General features: G+C 36.1%; 1 protein-coding gene and 1 pseudogene across 1 annotated transcript; one reads left to right on the top strand and one right to left on the bottom strand.

Annotated features, from left to right (window-relative positions):
- Nucleotides 1-505: 505 nt before the first annotated feature.
- Nucleotides 506-1,228, bottom strand: LOC146929973 (uncharacterized; annotated as a pseudogene).
- Nucleotides 1,229-11,605: 10,377 nt separating this feature from the next.
- Nucleotides 11,606-15,474, top strand: LOC146929972 (uncharacterized). The gene is made up of 7 exons (XM_085707448.1): nt 11,606-12,176; nt 12,227-12,973; nt 13,059-13,400; nt 13,458-13,666; nt 13,987-14,056; nt 14,150-14,202; nt 14,359-15,474. The coding sequence occupies exons 1-7, from the start codon at nt 11,606-11,608 to the stop codon at nt 15,472-15,474; spliced, it is 3,108 nt and encodes a 1,035-aa protein (XP_085563574.1).
- The last annotated feature ends 2,054 nt before the right edge of the window (nt 15,475-17,528 follow it).

The following is a 17,528-nucleotide window of genomic DNA, read 5'->3' as shown; positions in this document are numbered from 1 at the left end:
AATGTCAACGCTTTCGTCCAAATTGCAAGCACAAGCCTTCAAACACCTTTGAAATGACCGTTGCAAAATTCCACTAATCCTTTGTTTGTGTTTTCGAATCCAATAGACAGCTTTTGCATTGATAATTCTTCAATTCTTGAATCTTTTGCAAATCCAGTTGAGATTCAGCTTCTGGTGAAATAGCTTCTGATGAGGCAGCTTCTGATGATATGACTTCTGCAGCTTCTGATGATGCAGCTTCTGATGATATGACTTCTGGACTTCTTGTCTTCAGGAGCACTATCCTTACTTCAGAAGCGACTTAACTTCAGGAGCGCTTTTTCTCTTCAGTAACAAGTTGCCTTCAGGAGCGTCCAAGCTTCAAATTTTTGTTGTTTCCTTTGCTCTTTATTTGCTCATTCAGAACCAATGATGATGTAACTTTATAATTATGGTCCTGTACACTTGAACAAATATTAGCTAGTCCAATTTACAATTTTTAATACCTTGTTATCATCAAAACTCTTTAAGGTTCATTGTTAAACACATTTTGTTCCAACAAAATGATCATACAATAATGTACCTGTAATACAAGAGCGCATCCCTTAATATGTAATCCTGAAGTATTTTTTCCTTCACAAAAAAGAGGCGCTGCTCGATTCAAACTGCAGGCAAGAGTTTCATAAACAACGACACCCCAATTGTATCTCCCAATGGAGTTCAAGTTGTCTAACATTTTTAGGCACAAACCACTAACCTTAGCACTTGAATTTGGAAAGTAGAACTCAACAAGCCAAGTAAATAAAGTTGGCAAAACTTCTCAACATCTTCGTCTCCATCCATATTATTAAATTTAGCATAAATTGTTTTTACATTGATGACTTTATCATCAAACATTGCTTTCGTAGTGGATGTAGGGTCTTTTTTGAAGTTCACCTTTTCAATTATTATATAAAGTCCTAATGCAAAACATACATCTAAAGCTGTAAACCGTATTATCTGACCTTGTATAACAAACCCCCCACTCCTATCATCCCATCTTTCTACCAATTCTTCAAGCAAATTTTCATATTTTTTTTAATTTCTTAGGCAAACTCAATAACCATATAAATGGTGTTTTCTGAATTTGAGACCTTTGAAGTTCCGTAAGCTTCTCGTTAACTTTAGTAATATACTTCGACTTACATTCATGCATGAGACGTAATTGTAATAAACAAGAATTTCAAGGGTGACATATAAGGAAAGGCATTAACAAAACACAAAACACTAATGAAATCAAACAAAATAATTGACATTCATCAAAGACACATATCATAGTGTAATGGTTGAGAAGACTACAACAGATGCAATTTTTATTGTCTATCAAGTGAATTTGTACTATATAAAGAAAAAAAATATATAAAGGTGTGTCCAATGCAATCTTGAATAATATAGTTCACAACTAACATACCATATTTGGCGTAATAACAAACTTGTTCGGACTACTTAACAAGAAGAATGTATTAGTTCACAAATCATTTAATTCACAATTTAGTTCACATGCACCATTAATTCTAATTCGTGCATTGCGGGATTGAGCATATAAATCTTTTTAAAACGCATATTGTGCAAAGTATGACAGTCATCTTCTTAACAAGAAGAATGCATAATTTAGTATCATAAGTTTGTCCTGGGCTCATATGTGTTTTCAAACATAAGCTAGAATGACGTTCTTTTCTTAGGCTAGCAACAAACCAAAACAAGCCTTTCCTAGAACAATAAACATCATAATCATCAAGTTAAATTGAGTATAACAAAGTCATTATGAAAACTATGAAAAATATGGTCACACAGACCATATATTTGGCTAACTTAACTTTCCCAGATATAAATAATCCCGTTTTAGGCGAATCGAACACTGAATCACATTTTATCACTCCACTAAAAGCATGTCCAACAATAAACTACTTTTATAACCTGCAAGATTTTCACGTCTAATGACGGACAAGTTCTAATTTTTGAAAAAATAGTGGTCACGCAACTGAAAAAATGTGGTCACACAGACCATATACTTGGCTAACTGAAATTTCTGACGTATATAAATAATCCATGTTTCAGGTGAATCAAACATTGAATCACATTTTATCATTGGACTAAAAGTATGTCGAACCATAAACAACTTCTTTTATAAGATGCGAGTTTTTCACGCCTAAAGACGGACAAGTTCTAATTTTTGAAAAAAATAGTTGTCACACAACTGAAAAAATGTGGTCACACAGAACATATACTCGACTAATTGAAATTTCTCAGGTATAAATAATCCTCGTTTTAGGTGAATCGAACACTAAATCACATTTTATCATTGGACTAAAAGTCTGTCGAACCACAAACAACTTCTTTTATAAGCTGCGAGTTTTTCACGCCTATAGACGGACAAGTACTAATTTTTGGGAAAAAAATGTGGTCACGCAACTGAAAAAATATGGTCACACAAACCATATACTTGGCTAACTGAAATTTCTCAGGTATAAACAATCCCCGTTTTAGGTGAATCGAACACAGAATCACATTTTATCATTGGACAAAAAGCCTATCGAACCATAAACAACTTTTATAAGCAGCGAGTTTTTCACGCCTAAAGACGAACAAGTTCTAACTTCTGATAAAATAGTGGTCAAGCAACTGAAAAAATGTGGTCACACAGACCATATACACGGCTAACTGAAATTTCTCGGGTATAAATAATCCCAGTTTTAGGTGAATCGAACACTGAATCACATTTTATCATTGAACTAAAAGTCTATCGAACCATAAACAACTTATTTTATAAGCTGCGAGTTTTTCACGCCTAAAGACGGACACGTTCTAATTTCTGAAAAAAATAGTGGTCACGCAACTGAAAAAATGTGGTCACACATACCATATATTTGGCTAACTAATATTTCTCAGGTATAAACAATCCCCGTTTTAGGTGAATCGAACACTGAATCACATTTTATCATTGGACTAAAAGTCTATCGAACTATAAACAACTTCTTTTATAAGCTGCGAGTTTTTCACGCCTAAAGACGGACAATTTCTAATTTCTGGAAAAATAGTGGTCAAACAACTGAAAACATGTGGTCACACAGACCATATATTTGGCCAACTGAACTTTCCCATGTATAAATAATCCCATTTTAGGCAAATCGAACACTGAGTCACATTTTATCACTGCACTAAAACCATGTCGAACCATAAACAACTTCGTTTATAGCTACGAGTTTTTCATGTCTAAAGACGAACTAATTCTAATTTCTGGAATAATAGTGGTTACACAACTGAAAAAATGTGGCCACACAGATCATATATTTGGCTAACTGAACTATCCCATGTATAAATAATCAAAAGTTATATTGAGTCTAACAAAGTCATTATGAAAACTATGAATTAACAAAGAAACTAACCCAAACTTCAAAGACTGGCAAACAAACTTTATCACTTAATAAAACACTCATAACATCATATTCCAACCACCATTAACTTCAGATCTTCCAGAATCTAAGATAAATTGAATATATATTTCTATAAAATCACTTAATTAGCCTTTATGGATGAAACAATTGATATTTAGAATATTCAAGGAAATACTTAAATCTAATTCAAATTAGATCTCAGTGAGGAACAAAGAACATTATATCACCCAAAAAGTGAAGACCTTACATAAATCACAAAATATAACAGCCAAGAGGAATATAGAAGAAAATACCTGAGTTGAAAAAGGAACATCGAAAAGAGATCGTCAGAGATTGAGACGGAGACGGCATCGCGCGGCAAGGGTGTGGCGGAATGAAGAAAATGGAACTATGGTGAGAGAGAGAGAGAGAGAGAGAGAGAGAGAGAGAGAGAGAGAGTAGCCATTGAATGAATTGAAAGAGAGGGGTACGTCAAAAATTTTGATTTTTTTGTCATTATTAAATTTTTTGTGTGATATGGAATTGACTGATTTTTTTTATTAAGGTTAATATGTATTTAACTTGTCAGTTTAACGAGGAGGAGGTGAAGGCAGCAGTGTGGGACTGCGATAGTTTCAAGATTCCTGGACCGGATGGTGTTCATTTGGGCTTTATAAAAGATTTCTGGACAAATTTGAAGTATGATATTATGCGGTTTGTTTCAGAGTTTTATCGAAACGGGCGCCTATCTAAAGGAATAAATAGCACATTCATAGCTCTTATTCCAAAGATTGACAATCCTCAGCGCTTGAATGATTTTCGTCCTATTGCATTGGTGGGATGCTTGTATAAAATTTTAGTAAAATTTTTGGCTAATCGCTTGCGCAAAGTTATGAGTACCGTTATCTCAGTAACGCAGTCAGCTTTTGTAAAAGATATGCAAATCCTTGTTGGTATTCTTATTTCCAATGAGGAGGTCGATGAGGCAGTAAAGATGAAAAAAGATTAGTTGTTGTTTAAAGTCGATTTTGAGAAGGCTTACGACTCTGTGGATTGGGGGTACCTGGACAGTGTTATGGGAAGGATGTCTTTTCCAACTTTGTGGCGCAAATGGATGAAGGAATGTGTGTGTACTGCGACCGCATCTATTTTGGTTAACGGTTGTCCAACTGACGAGTTCCTTTTGAGAAAGGGATTGAGACAAGGTGACCGCTATCCCCTTTTTTGTTTCTTATAGCAGCAGAAGGGTTGAATGTTATGATGTCTGAAGCGGTGAATCAGAATTTGTTTACTGGGTACTATGTGGGAGCGCAAAATGCTACTGTTCTCTCCCACTTGCAATTCGCAGATGATACACTGTTACTTGGTACTTAGAGTTGGCGAATGTGAGAGCTTTGCAGGCGATTCTGACGTTATTCGAAGCCATGTCTGGGTTGAAGGTAAATTTTCATATGAGCATGTTGGTAGGTGTAAATGTTGAAGAGTCATGGTTGGGTGAAGCCGTTTCTGTATTATCTTGCAAAATTGGGAAAATTCCTTTTTTGTATCTTGGTCTTCCCATTAGCGGTGATGCTAGACGTTTGGCTTTTTGGGAACCAGTTATTGATAGAATAGAGTCTAGGCTGTATGATTGGAAAAGTAAGAATTTGTCTTTTGATGGTTGCTTGATTCTCCTTAAGTCCGTCCTGTCCTCTCTGCATGTCTATGCCCATTCTTTTTTCAGAGCTCCCGTAGGTATAATCTCTTCCATTAAATCTATTTTAATTAAAAAAATTGGGGTGGGTGTGAGGATAATTGGAAAATTGCATGGGTTGACTGGGAATCAATTTGTTTGAGAAAGGAGGTTGGTGGTTTGGGGTTAAGAAGATTGAAAGAATTTAATATTGCTTTGTTAGGTAAGTGGTGCTGGAGGTGTTTAGTGGATAGGGATGGTCTGTGGTTTAAGGTTTTGTCTTCTCGTTACGAGGAGGAAGGAGGCTGTCTTAGAGATGGAGGTAGAAGGGGATCGGCGTGGTGCCGTGACATTGTGAAAATCCAGGACGATGTAGGTGTCGAGGGTGGGAATTGGTTTGAAGATAATATTTCTAAAAGTGTGGGGACGACTTTGATACGTTCTTTTGGACAGATTGTTGGGTTGGATCGATGAAGCTGAGGGAGAGATTTAGGAGATTGTATGATTTGTCCATTTATAAGGATAAGACGGTGGGAGAGATGGGAGCTTTGGGTTGGGGGAAGATGGGAATGCCTGGAGGTGGAGGTCTAGGTTATGGGATTGGGAGGAGGAGCTAGTGGGGGAAATGAAGATTTTACTTTCTAATGTGTCTTTTCAGGATTCTAGACCTGATGTTTGGATTTGGCTATCGAATGTTGGTGATGGTTATACTGTTTGTGGTGTGTATCAAATGCTCATTGGGTAGGAGATGCACGTTCATGATGACTTCTCGGACGCGGTTTGGCATAAAAGCGTTCCTTTGAAGGTTTCTATTTGTGCGTGGCGTTTACTACGCAATAGGTGGCCAGCAAAGGACAACTTAAGGCGTCGTGAAATTATTTCTTTGGATTCCCAATTGTGTGTTACAAGGTGTAGGCAATTAGAATCAGCTGATCACTTAATTATTCATTGTCCTATTTTTGGTTCCCTTTGGCAGTATGTGAAAAATTGGCCTGGTGTGTATTCTGTGGATCCCCAAAATGTTACGGATCATTGTCAACGATTCAGGTTCTCTACAGGTGGTTATTTTCCTCGTCGTTCATTCCTTCACATGATATGGCTTTGTTGTATTTGGGTCATTTGGAATGAACAGAATCAAAGGCTGTTTTCAAATAAAGTTAAGGGTTAATAGGCATTTACCCCCCTGTAATATAGGCGACTTTTGGTTTTGCCCCATGTAAAAAAAAAAAATTAGATTCCGTCCTCGTAAAATGAAGATTCTTCAGGTTTGCCCCCTGACCCCAATGAGTCAGCAGAATCTCCTACCTGGCACGCTACGTCACCTTTTTCTGATGACGTGGCGCGCTGGCTGTATAATTATTTTTATTTTTTATTTTTTTATTGGGGTACACGTGGCATTTTTGATTTTTTTTTTAAAATTAAAAAATTCTGGAAAATTGAAAAATTAATAAAAATGAAAAAAATACGGAAAATATTTAAAAATTCTGGAAAAAAATCAGAAAAAATACGGAAAAAATTTAAAAATTCTGGAAAAATTAATAAAAATAAAAAATGATTAAAAAAATAAAATAATCTTAATGAAAAAATTTTGGAAAATAAAAAATATTCTGGAAAAAATTCTGGAAAATATTTTAAAAAAATTCAAAATTTTCGAAAAAATTAAAAAGATTAATCATTTTTAAAAAAATAAAATTTTTGAAATTTTCATTAGTATTTTTCAAAATTTTGATTAGTATATATGTCGAGCTTAGGTTTTTTTAGTGTATTTTTTCCCTTATTATCGGTTTATAAATACATAAAAGTTCCCGGTTTATAAATACACAAATTCCCGGAAAAAATAGTAATAAAAATTTTGAAATTTCGAAAAATACACAAAAAACCTAAGCTCGGTTTATAAATACACATATCTTTTCCCTTATTCTCGGTTTGTAAATACACAAAAATTCCCGGTTTATAAATACACAAAAATTCCCGGAAATTTTTTTGGAAATAAATACACTGAAAAAACCTAAGCTCGACATATATACTAATGAAAATTTCGAAATTTCAAGAAATACTAATGAAAATTTCAAAAATTTCAGTTTTTAAAAATGATTAATCTTTTTAATTTTTTTCGAAAATTTCGAAATTTTTTAAAATATTTTCCATAATTTTTTCAGAATTTTTATTTTTCATTAAAATTTTAATTAGAATTTTTCCAGAGTTTTTATCAAAATTTAGAAAATTTTAATTAAAATTTTTCATTAAAATTTCGAAAATTTCATTTTTCCAGAATTTTAATTTTTTTCAGAAAATTTTGAAATTTTATTTTTTCAGAATTTTTTCCAGATACCAAATAAATACTTAAGGGACCAAAAGAACATTTAAGTTTTTTTTTATCATCTTCCTTCATCATTCATCAACAAAACCCAGAAGAAGGAAAAAAAAAACAGAAAAGCTAAAATCAAACCTTGAAATTGAAATTCATCATAAAATCAATCCTAATTTCAAAATCAAACCCTTCAAATTCCTAAACCTTTTCACCAATTTCAATTTCAATTTCCCCCAAATTTATTAAACCCTAATTCCATACCTATGTCACCATGCGTATCTGCCTTTTTTCTTTCTTCCATATCCTTCATATTATCTACTTTGTCCCATAGAAAATGATTTGAAAAGATCCATGGCAGATGATGATGATGATGAATTCTGTGTTTTTTTCTTTCTTCCATATCCTTTATATTATCTACTTTGTCCCATATTATCTGCCTGTTTCTCAAACATTCAATCTGCAGATGATGATGAATTCTGTGTTTTTTTTTTCTGGATTTAATTGATGAATATGAGTTTTGATGATGAATGATGAAGGAAGATGAAGAAGATGATAAAAAAAAAAACTTAAATGTTCTTTTGGTCCCTTAAGTATTTATTTGGTATCGTTTTGGTCCCAAAATCTGGGTTGGTGTTTTGTTGATGATGAAGATCATGAACCCTAACGTTTTTTTGAATTTATTTAACGGAAGGGACCAAAATAGGTAACAGAGATAAAGATAAAATACCAAAACAATCTTTTTTTTTAGTTAAGGGACCAAAGCGATACCAAATAAATAGTTAAGGGACCAAAAGAGCATTTAAGCCTTAAATCAATTATACAACTTTTGGAAAAGGTACAAGTTACTTGGTTGAAAGCTAAGAATGTTAGTTTTCCTTTTGGTTACCATATGTGGTGGCAGCAATCCATTGTTTGTTTGGGGATTGTCTGATCAATTCCACCGTTTTGATGTATCTGGATTGGTTTCTCTAATTTTGTTCTGCTTCTTTTGGCACTCCTTGCGCTAGAGAGCAGAATTTTTGTTAATATATCTCATTTTGGCTTGTTCAAAAAAAATATTTTGTTTAGATTCCAACCTTGAAAAATGAAGATTCTCCAAAAAACACCCCTGACCACATCTGACACCGATGTGGCACGCTACTGTGTAATTATTTTAATTTTAATTTTTTTAACCTAACATATGTGTAATAGTTTAAAAAATTAATTTAACTTTTGATTTAAAATTATTTTTAAAAAAATCTGAAAATTAATTTTCAAACATTTTAAAAATCAGAAGAAAAAAATCATTTTTTTTTGAAAACGAAAACAAATCAGATTTTTTTTAAATTTAAAAAAAAATAGAAAAAACATTCAGATTTTTTTCGAAATTTATAAAAATATAAAAAAAATCGGATTTTTTTTAAATTAAAAAAATTCTGGAAAAAATTAATGTATATATAATTTTTCAAAAAAATTCTAAAACTCCAAATTAAATTAAAATTATAAAAAAATTCGAAAATATAAAATTGTCTAATTTTTTTTATTTTGAAAATTAATTTCTAGAATTTTATTTTATTCGAAAATATAATCTAGATGAATAACATGATACAGTGGATATTGATATGGGATTCCGGTGAGCTAGGGTTCCGGTGAGCTTATCTGGCTGACGGTACTGGTGCAATTTCGATTCATCATTGAGCTTCTACCTTCTGAGAACGCGCAATCGTGACGATGCCTCCCGGTGTTGCAAAGATTGATCAACGTTTTTCTCATTATTAGGAACTCTGGTGAATTTTGGATTGCACTACGTTTCCCTTCTGCCTTCTGTTTTCTGCTGCGTTTCTACCTGTTTTTTTTTCCTTTCAGTCTCCGTTTGGCACAGCTGATTGTTTCAAGTAACATAATTCGCTTATACTGGTTCTTCACTTTGGGATCGCGCAACCGCGCTAATGCCATCAGGCATTACAAAGGTTGAATTACGTGTGTTCCATTATTAGGATCGGTATTGGTGGATAACAATCAGCTCATTCATGGCATACGAGTTCCAGTGGCCTTGTGTGTCTGAGATTATGCCATCTTCAGCTTTGGTTATAGCAATGGTGCATCCTGTTTCATCACCAGTGAAGTCCTTCGCAGCAGCTCTTGCGGGGACTAATGTCACGGAAGACAGACCTTTTCCTACCCCTTGCATTAAAGGTGAAGCCCTAAGCATTAAGATCTCACAAGATGAATACAACAGGGGTTTGGAAGACTGTAGGAAGGTCTTAAGAGCTCGTTTGACCCTCAACAAAGGGGAGAAGCCTTACTCAGCACGTGATCTCAGTGCTAAAATTGGTAAAATTTGGAAAACGGCAGCGGCTTGGAAAATGGTGCCACTTGGTAAAGGGTACTATGATTTTCATTTCGAATTGACGGAGGATCTAAAGAAAATTTGGGCTGTAGGAACCGTCAATCTAAAGCCTGGTCTATTGAGGTTTTCACAATGGACAAAGGACTTTAAATTCCAGACGCAGAAGCAGACTCATGCCTCGATTTGGATACGTTTGGTGGAGCTTCCGCAAGAGTATTGGCGGGAACGAATTCTGAAGGAAATTGCTAGTGCTGTTGGAACACCTATTGATATTGATGGGCCAACTAGAAACAGAACCTTTGGTCATTATGCTCGAATATTGGTGGACATTGATTTATCGAAGACGGCATATGATGAGGTTCTTGTGGAGCGTGATGGTTTTGCATTCATGGTGGAAATACAATATGAGCGGTGGGCGCTGTTCTGTCATCATTGCTACACTATTGGACATAATATCTCTACGTGCAGATGGTTACATCCACAAAGCAACAAAGAGCAGGTTAAGCGAGGGAAACAACCGGTTAAAGAACATGCTGAGGCGCCCCCGAGACCAAAGAATGGGGGTACAACTACTTCGGCCATAGGAGGAAATGGCGCGTGGATTCCCATTACCTCCACGGTTACAACAACATCCAGGACAATGGTTCCAGTATCTCAGACATCTCAGACTGCATCAATTCCTATCGAATCACACATTCAAACAATTCTGGTTCCATTGCCTGTAGTGCCGGTATCAGTCTCATCAAATTCTTTCAGCTTGCCACTTCATAATGTTTTTGATTGTATTGGACGTATATCGACTGATGATTCAGCTATGACTGTACCGGTGTTGGAAAAGGTAGTTTCCCCTGTTGAGCACTTTGACGTGCATTTTGTAGATGTGGGGAGATCTCACCAGACATCGCGGGAGGTGTTGGAGAACCCTGTGGTAACTGCTGATACCAATCCGCATCTGGATAATGTACAACACAATCATGTGATTCAGAGGGAGCTGTTGGAGAGTCCCCATGGTTTCATTGAGAGTGATGCACATTCATCCCCTCCTGGGCGTGAGGACATACGGTCCCAAGGGGTGGAACAGACAACTCAGACATCGTGGGAGGAGTTGGAGATCCCCACGATCGATGATGTTTCTGAACCACTTCAGGTTGGTGTGGAACATGATCATGTGAGCCCAAGGGAGCTAGAGGTGAGTCCTAAGGGTGCTCGTGAGAATGTTCCAAGACCATCCCCTGTTGAGCATGAAGACATGCATGAGGTAGAGGATGATTCCTATGGCCATCATGATTCTCATATTACAGATCCACCGATTGTTACAACTGTGAATTTTGATGGTCGATGGATGGTATAGATGTTGTAGATGCTAGTGCACAGCCTTTATCAACCGCAACCTTAAATGTAATTGAGGTAGACATGCCTTCGGCACCGGAACAGCAGGGTGTTATTCCACAACGACAAGAGGTTCATCCTAGCAAAAATATTCTGCTTGGTGTGGAATTGTGGGAAAGAGCACGTGAGTATGATGCGAGGGCAGCAGCTGAAGCAGCTGCTGGTTTGTTGCCTGTTCTTACTCGAAATCAGAAGCAAAAAATTAAAATGCAGAATGTTTTAACAAAGCAGCCCACACAATCCCGGACACGGGGTGATACTCAGCCGCCTGCTCAATGAATCTGCTCTTTTGGAATATTAGAGGTATCGGTAACTCCGATGCTCGAATTGCTTTGAAATTTTTTTATGTGACTCACAAACCATTGTTTATTTTTATTGCGGAGCCAAAGATTAATTTTTTAAATATTCCTGCTTGGTATTGGCCGACAATTGGTGTTACTAAATATTGCATTAATAATAGAGGCTCTTTATTGCCGAATCTTTGGGCGCTTTGGGGGAATGATGTAACGGCTATGGTAATTTTTGTGTCTGATCAATGCATAGCCTTGGAGGTCTCTTGCTTTCAATCAAAGGTTTATATAGCTGCTGTTTATGCTAGCACATATTACATAAATCGTAGACATCTTTGGGCTGATCTTACTCACCTTCAAGGATGTTTTCAAGGGCCGTGGATTTTCATAGGTGATTTCAATGCGGTGCTAGGTGCTCATGAGAAAAGAGGAAGGTGTCTCCCACCATCTTTGTCGTGTGAAGATTTTTTGAATTGGACTAACGCGAATTTTTTGTCTCATTTGCCAACATTGGGATCATTTTTAACATGGACAAATGGTAGATTTGGTTCTGAAAATATTGCTCTCCGTCTTCATAGGGCTGTTTGTAATGAAGATTGGATAGATTTTTGGCGTAGTTCTACCTGTTCAGCCTTGGTGCGTCATCAATCCGACCATAACCCACTTCTGCTTTCGGTTAATTTTTCTTCGGTCAGCCATGCTTCTCCATTCAAATTTTTTAAGGTCTGGTCCTTGCACAGTGATTGCCGTAAATTAGTGTTAGATAGCTGGTCTAAAGGTGTTCGTGGTCAAGGTATGGTTCGGTTCCAATCTAAATTACGAAACTTGAAAATGCTTTTAAAGTTTGGAATAGAACGGTGTTTGGGGATGTCGACAGACAAGTGCGACTAGCCATGGATGAAGTGAATCGCATTCAGCAATTGATTGACTCTGAAGGGTATTCTGATGAGCTGTATAGACAGGATCTAGAGGCTCAACTTCTTTTAACAAAAGCGTTGAATTTTCAGGAGGAATTATGGAAAGAAAAATCTCGGAACCAACATTTTCTTCATGGTGACCGCAACACTACCTATTTTCACAGAATTTCTAAAATCCGGGCAGCCAAGAAATCTATTTCTTTTTTGCAGGATGGTGATAATATTATTATTGACCCAACAGCGATAGAAATGCATATTCTCTCTTATTTTCAAGCATTATTTGGCATGGAGAATAACTGTGCACAAAATACTTTGGTTGATGAAACAATTCCTTCTCTTGTGACGGATGTAGACAACCAAATGTTGCTGCATTTTCCTTTGAGTACGGAGATCAAAGACACGGTTTTTGCTCTCAATGGTGATGGGGCACCGGGTCCGGAAGAGTTTGGTGGACATTTTTATCAATCTTATTGGGATATTGTTGGAAACGATGTGGTGCAATCTGTCCAAGAATTCTTTCGAAGTGGTTTGTTGCCAAATAATATTAATTCCAGTTTGATTGTGTTAATTCCAAAAGCTCCTAGGGCAAAAGCTATGGGAGATTACCGTCCTATTGCACTTGCTAATTTCCATTTCAAAATTATTACCAAGATAATGGCGGACAGGCTGGCTGGTATAACTTCTCGGATCATTTCTTGTGAGCAAAGGGGTTTTGTTCGAGCGTAATATTTCTGATTGTGTTATTCTTGCTTCGGAAGCGATCAATTCTCTTGACGAAAATCAATACGGCGGGAATATTGCTCTAAAAGTCGACATTTCCAAGGCTTTTGATACTCTAGATTGGAATTTTTTGGTGATGGTCTTGAGTAACTTTGGCTTTTCATCAACTTTCATTGATTGGATCCTTACCATTCTAAATTCTGCTCATTTATCTATTTTGGTTAATGGTAAGGCGGTAGGGTTCTTTGCTTGCTCCCGTGGGGTTCGTCAAGGAGATCCTCTTTCTCCTCTTTTATTTTGTTTGGCAGAGGAGGTTCTTAGCAGGGCTATATTGGGTTCGGTTGGTAGGGGGCGGCTTACTCCTATGTCCTATTGTCATGGTACTTCTTTTCCGACACACGTGCTATATGTTGATGATATTATGATTTTTTGCACAGGTTTGAAAAGTAACATTCGAGAGCTTATGAGTATATTTTCAAAATATTCAGCAGTCTCTGGGCAGATGGTGAACAATTCAAAGAGCCGGTTTTTCACAGGTTCAATGTCTGTAACTCGAATAAATATGATTGCAAATATGTTGGGTTTTAGTGTTGGTACACTTCCTTTCTTGTATCTTGGTTGTCCTATTTTCAAAGGTAAACCAAAGGTAATTCACTTCAGAATGATTACGGACAAAATTCGTAATAAATTATCGACTTGGAAGGGTTCCGTTCTTTCCATTATGGGCAGGGTTCAATTGGTGAAATCTATTATTCATGGCATGCTGGTCTATTCTTTTCATGTTTATTTTTGGCCAAGACGCCTGCTCCGTTTATTTGACTCTTGGATCAAAAAATTTATTTGGAGCGGTGATGTTCTTTCCAGAAAAGTTTGCACGGTTCCGTGGAGTGTGATGTGTCGATCTTGGTCTGAAGGGGGTCTTTATTTAAAGCCTACCCTTTGATTAATGAAGTGTCTATTCTGAAGTTGGCTTGGGAGCTTTTGGCAAAGGAGTCGCAATGGTCTACCCTTTTCAAAAGGCGCTTCTTCTCTAATGGTATACCGATCAATCATCATTTCAAATCGTCAGTTTGGTCGGGTATCAAAGTTCACATTGGCACGGCTATGGAAAACTAATTGTGGATTGTAGGAACGGGAGAGAATATTCAGTTTTGGACAGATAATTGGTTAGGTGAACCTTTGGTAAACTTGATTCACTTAGACCCCGCGTTACATAGACATGTTCGCGGAACGGTGTCGTAAGTTATAGTCAATGGTGGCTGGGAGTTGCCTGCGGCTTTCAGAGAGTTAGGGGACATAAAGGAACGCTTGGATGATATGGTTTTGCCTACAGGTTAGCTGCCTGATGTGTTGGTATGGAAACATGCACAAGATGGTGTTCTTACTTCGAAGCTTGCTCTTTCTTTCCTTCGGCCAAGAGTCACTGTGTTGCCTTGGGCGGAATTTATATGGAGATCAGTTGTTCCTCCTTCTCATTCTTGTATTTATTGGAGGCTCCGTCATGGGAAGATGCCTACGGATGAAAACCTTAGACTCCGTGGCTGCATTGTCGTGTCAGTTTGCAGCTTATGTTTAGCTACTGACGAATCTTCCGATCATCTTTTTCTTCGGTGTTCGTATGCAATGCAACTCTGGAACTGGATAGGTGGTATTCTAAATTGTGCTATCAATGTTTATATAGTGGATTCTCTTCTATCTTGTCGGCCGATCAGGTGTTCTTCTCAGGTTTCAGACATTTTTCTTGCTGCAATATTGCATACGCTTCACACAATTTGGTGGGTTAGAAATTCTGTTCGGTTTTCTAATGTTAAGCCAACCTTACATGCTTCTAAAATTCGTATCCATGCTTTTACTGCTATGTCTGGGAATGTTTCGAAAGGTAAGTGTTTGCATTCTGACTTCTCTCTTCTTGATTCTTTGGCGGTTTCTCCAAACTGTCGAAGAGTGAAAGAAATTATCCAGGTTGTGTGGAAGACTCCGACTTCACCGTGGTTGAAGGTAAATACAAATGGTTCTGTGAGAGGAGGTGTTGCGGCCTGTGGAGGGCTGTTCCGTGATCATTTGGGTACTTTCCGTGGTGCTTTCTATTTTAACGTTGGTCAACATTCTGTTTTCTACGCGGAAGTTCATGGTATTATCTCCGCTATTGAATATGCTGCCCGTAATGGTTGGAGACATCTATGGCTTGAAAGTGATTCCACTAGTGCTCTTTTGACTTTCTCTAACTCTTCGTTGGCCCCGGTTATGTTAAGAAACATATGGCATAATGCTTGCAACCTTGGGATTCATGTAATTTCTTCTCATATTTTCCGCGAAGGAAATTGTTGCGCTGATAAATTGGCAGCTTTGGGGCACAATATAGTTGGAGAGATTTGGCTTGATTCTCTTCCGGACGCAGTGAAGATGGACTTTTTTAGAGACAGATGTGGGTTACCCAATTATAGATTTCCTTGAATCTTTGTTTTGGGTTGTTTGTTCTTTTTTGTCTATTTTTTTTTTTCTGTTTCTTCTTGTTCTGGTGGGTTTTGGCCTAGTCCCCCCCACTTTTTGTATATATTTTTCCCCCTTTATTTAATAAATTTTTTTGAGGTAGGCGACTTAGGATGGCGGCAACTCGGGGTGCCAACCTAGTTGGGATGTCGATGTTGTCTCCTGAAGCCTGTCCTATCTCCTTGCTTATCAAAAAAAAAAGTGGATATTGATATTGGTTGAAATCGGTATATAAGTCAAGTTATACTGTTGAATAACAAACCCTTACAAATCATGATATTAATATTCAAAAATATTTTTATTTTTTGTATAAAAAATAAATAAACGAACTTTTTCATTTCAAAAGAAAAATCTTAAAATTTTAAGTTACAAAATTTTTCATTTTTTTATAAAATAAAACTTCTTACTTTCGAAATAATATGAATTTTTCTCATTTTTCCAGATTTTTTTTTATTTTCCTGGAATTTTTTATTTTTTAAGAATTTTTTATTTTCCCAGAATTTTTATTAATTTTTCCAGAATTTGTTTTAATTTTTAAATATTTTTGATAATGTTTAAAACCATTACACACGTGTCAGGTTTTAAAAAAATAAAAATAAATTAATTACACAGATGTATGTCACGTCAGCGTCTAAAGTGAGTCAGATGGGGTCAGGGTGTTTTTTGGAAAATCTTGATTTTTCAAGGTTGGAATCTAAACAATTTTTTTTATAGGGGATAAACTGGAACTCGCACAAATTACAGGAAGTAAAGACATGTTAACCCTTTTTTATTATTAATGATATTGTCACACACAAAGGTTGTACAAGGTATATTGCCACCTATGGTGGTCTACCTATAAGGGCTCCATATCACTGCTGTAATATCTAGGTACTATTGCATTATTCAATAACTTTTGTTACCGAATACTTTTATAAATAAATCTCACGTTGAATTTACATTTTTAATAATATAAATAGAATAAATTGCAAGTCCTTAGACGGTAGAAAACGGTAAAAAAATTAATTTGTTGGGGACGATGATTCGAACATGTAATTCTTCATGTATGAAAGAAAGATTATATATTATCTCTATAATTGATTCGTGTGTGTGTCTATATATATATATATATATATATATATATATAGGGTAATGCTACAACACACCCACCAATTTTGATGAAGGTGTGTTTTAGCATTGAACACCTTCTTGTTTGGACTAAAAAACCACAACCTTCCTTTTTAAAAACAAGTAAAGTTGAAGGACAAATATGTAATTCACACTTCATTATTAATTAATATTTTGTTAATCTTGCTCTCTCCCCAACTCAACTTAGAATCACGCAGCATCTCTTTCTTGGCTCAATGGTTCCATCCCAGCTCTTCAACGCCGCACCGCCGCTGCCATCACCACTTTCGCATCCTCCTACGTCAGAATCCTTAAACTTTGTCCTTCATCAACCTCCGTCAACAACAAAACTTAAGATGTGTTTGTTTCGGAAAACATGACAACCGTTCTTCCATTCCGGAATCCAAACTCCTGTGAAGTGCTGATGTTTTATTTTTGTCTGTAGTGGATGCAGTTCTTATTAAAATCTTATAATAATTTGATGTTCTTTTCTTCAATATTTTTATATTTATTTTAATGTTCGATTGGAGTTTCTTCCATAAAAGAAATTAAGATGCATTTTTGTTTCAAGAAAAATGTTTAAGGAAAGCTTACAAACATCCATGGAGATAATTTGGTGATAATTAAAACAACAAAAATATAGTGATGAAGGGTATTGGTGAGAATCCCCAATTTTTCTTTCTCTGTACCTGCGTATGTCTTTGATTGTGGAAGAAGAACTTTTTTGTTTTACAAAAAGGGAGATAAGAGCAAGAATAAAAAAATATTAATAATGAATTGTTAATTACATATTTGTCCTTCAACTGAACTTGTTTTCAAAAAGGAAGGTTGTGGTTTTTTGGTCCAAACAAGAAGGTGTTCAATGCTAAAACACACCTTCATTAAAATTGGTGGGTGTGTTGTAGCATTAT

This window comes from Medicago sativa, chromosome 4 (genome assembly GCF_051527215.1).
Source record: "Medicago sativa cultivar Bolivia chromosome 4, Bolivia_mono, whole genome shotgun sequence".
Classification (NCBI taxonomy): Eukaryota; Viridiplantae; Streptophyta; class Magnoliopsida; order Fabales; family Fabaceae; genus Medicago; species Medicago sativa.
The sequence above is the reverse complement of the archived record's forward strand: the minus strand, read 5'-3'. Positions and strand labels throughout refer to the sequence as shown.

Coding starts and splice junctions, on each gene's coding strand:
- LOC146929972 (XM_085707448.1), top strand. CDS start 11,606: ATGGTAATTTTTGTGTCTGATCAATGCATAGCCTTGGAGGTCTCTTGC. Junction 13,667..13,986: donor TTTTCAAAGGTAAACCAAAG/GTAATTCACTTC, acceptor TCTATTCTGAAG/TTGGCTTGGGAGCTTTTGGC. Junction 14,203..14,358: donor ATTGGTTAGGTGAACCTTTG/GTAAACTTGATT, acceptor CCTACAGGTTAG/CTGCCTGATGTGTTGGTATG.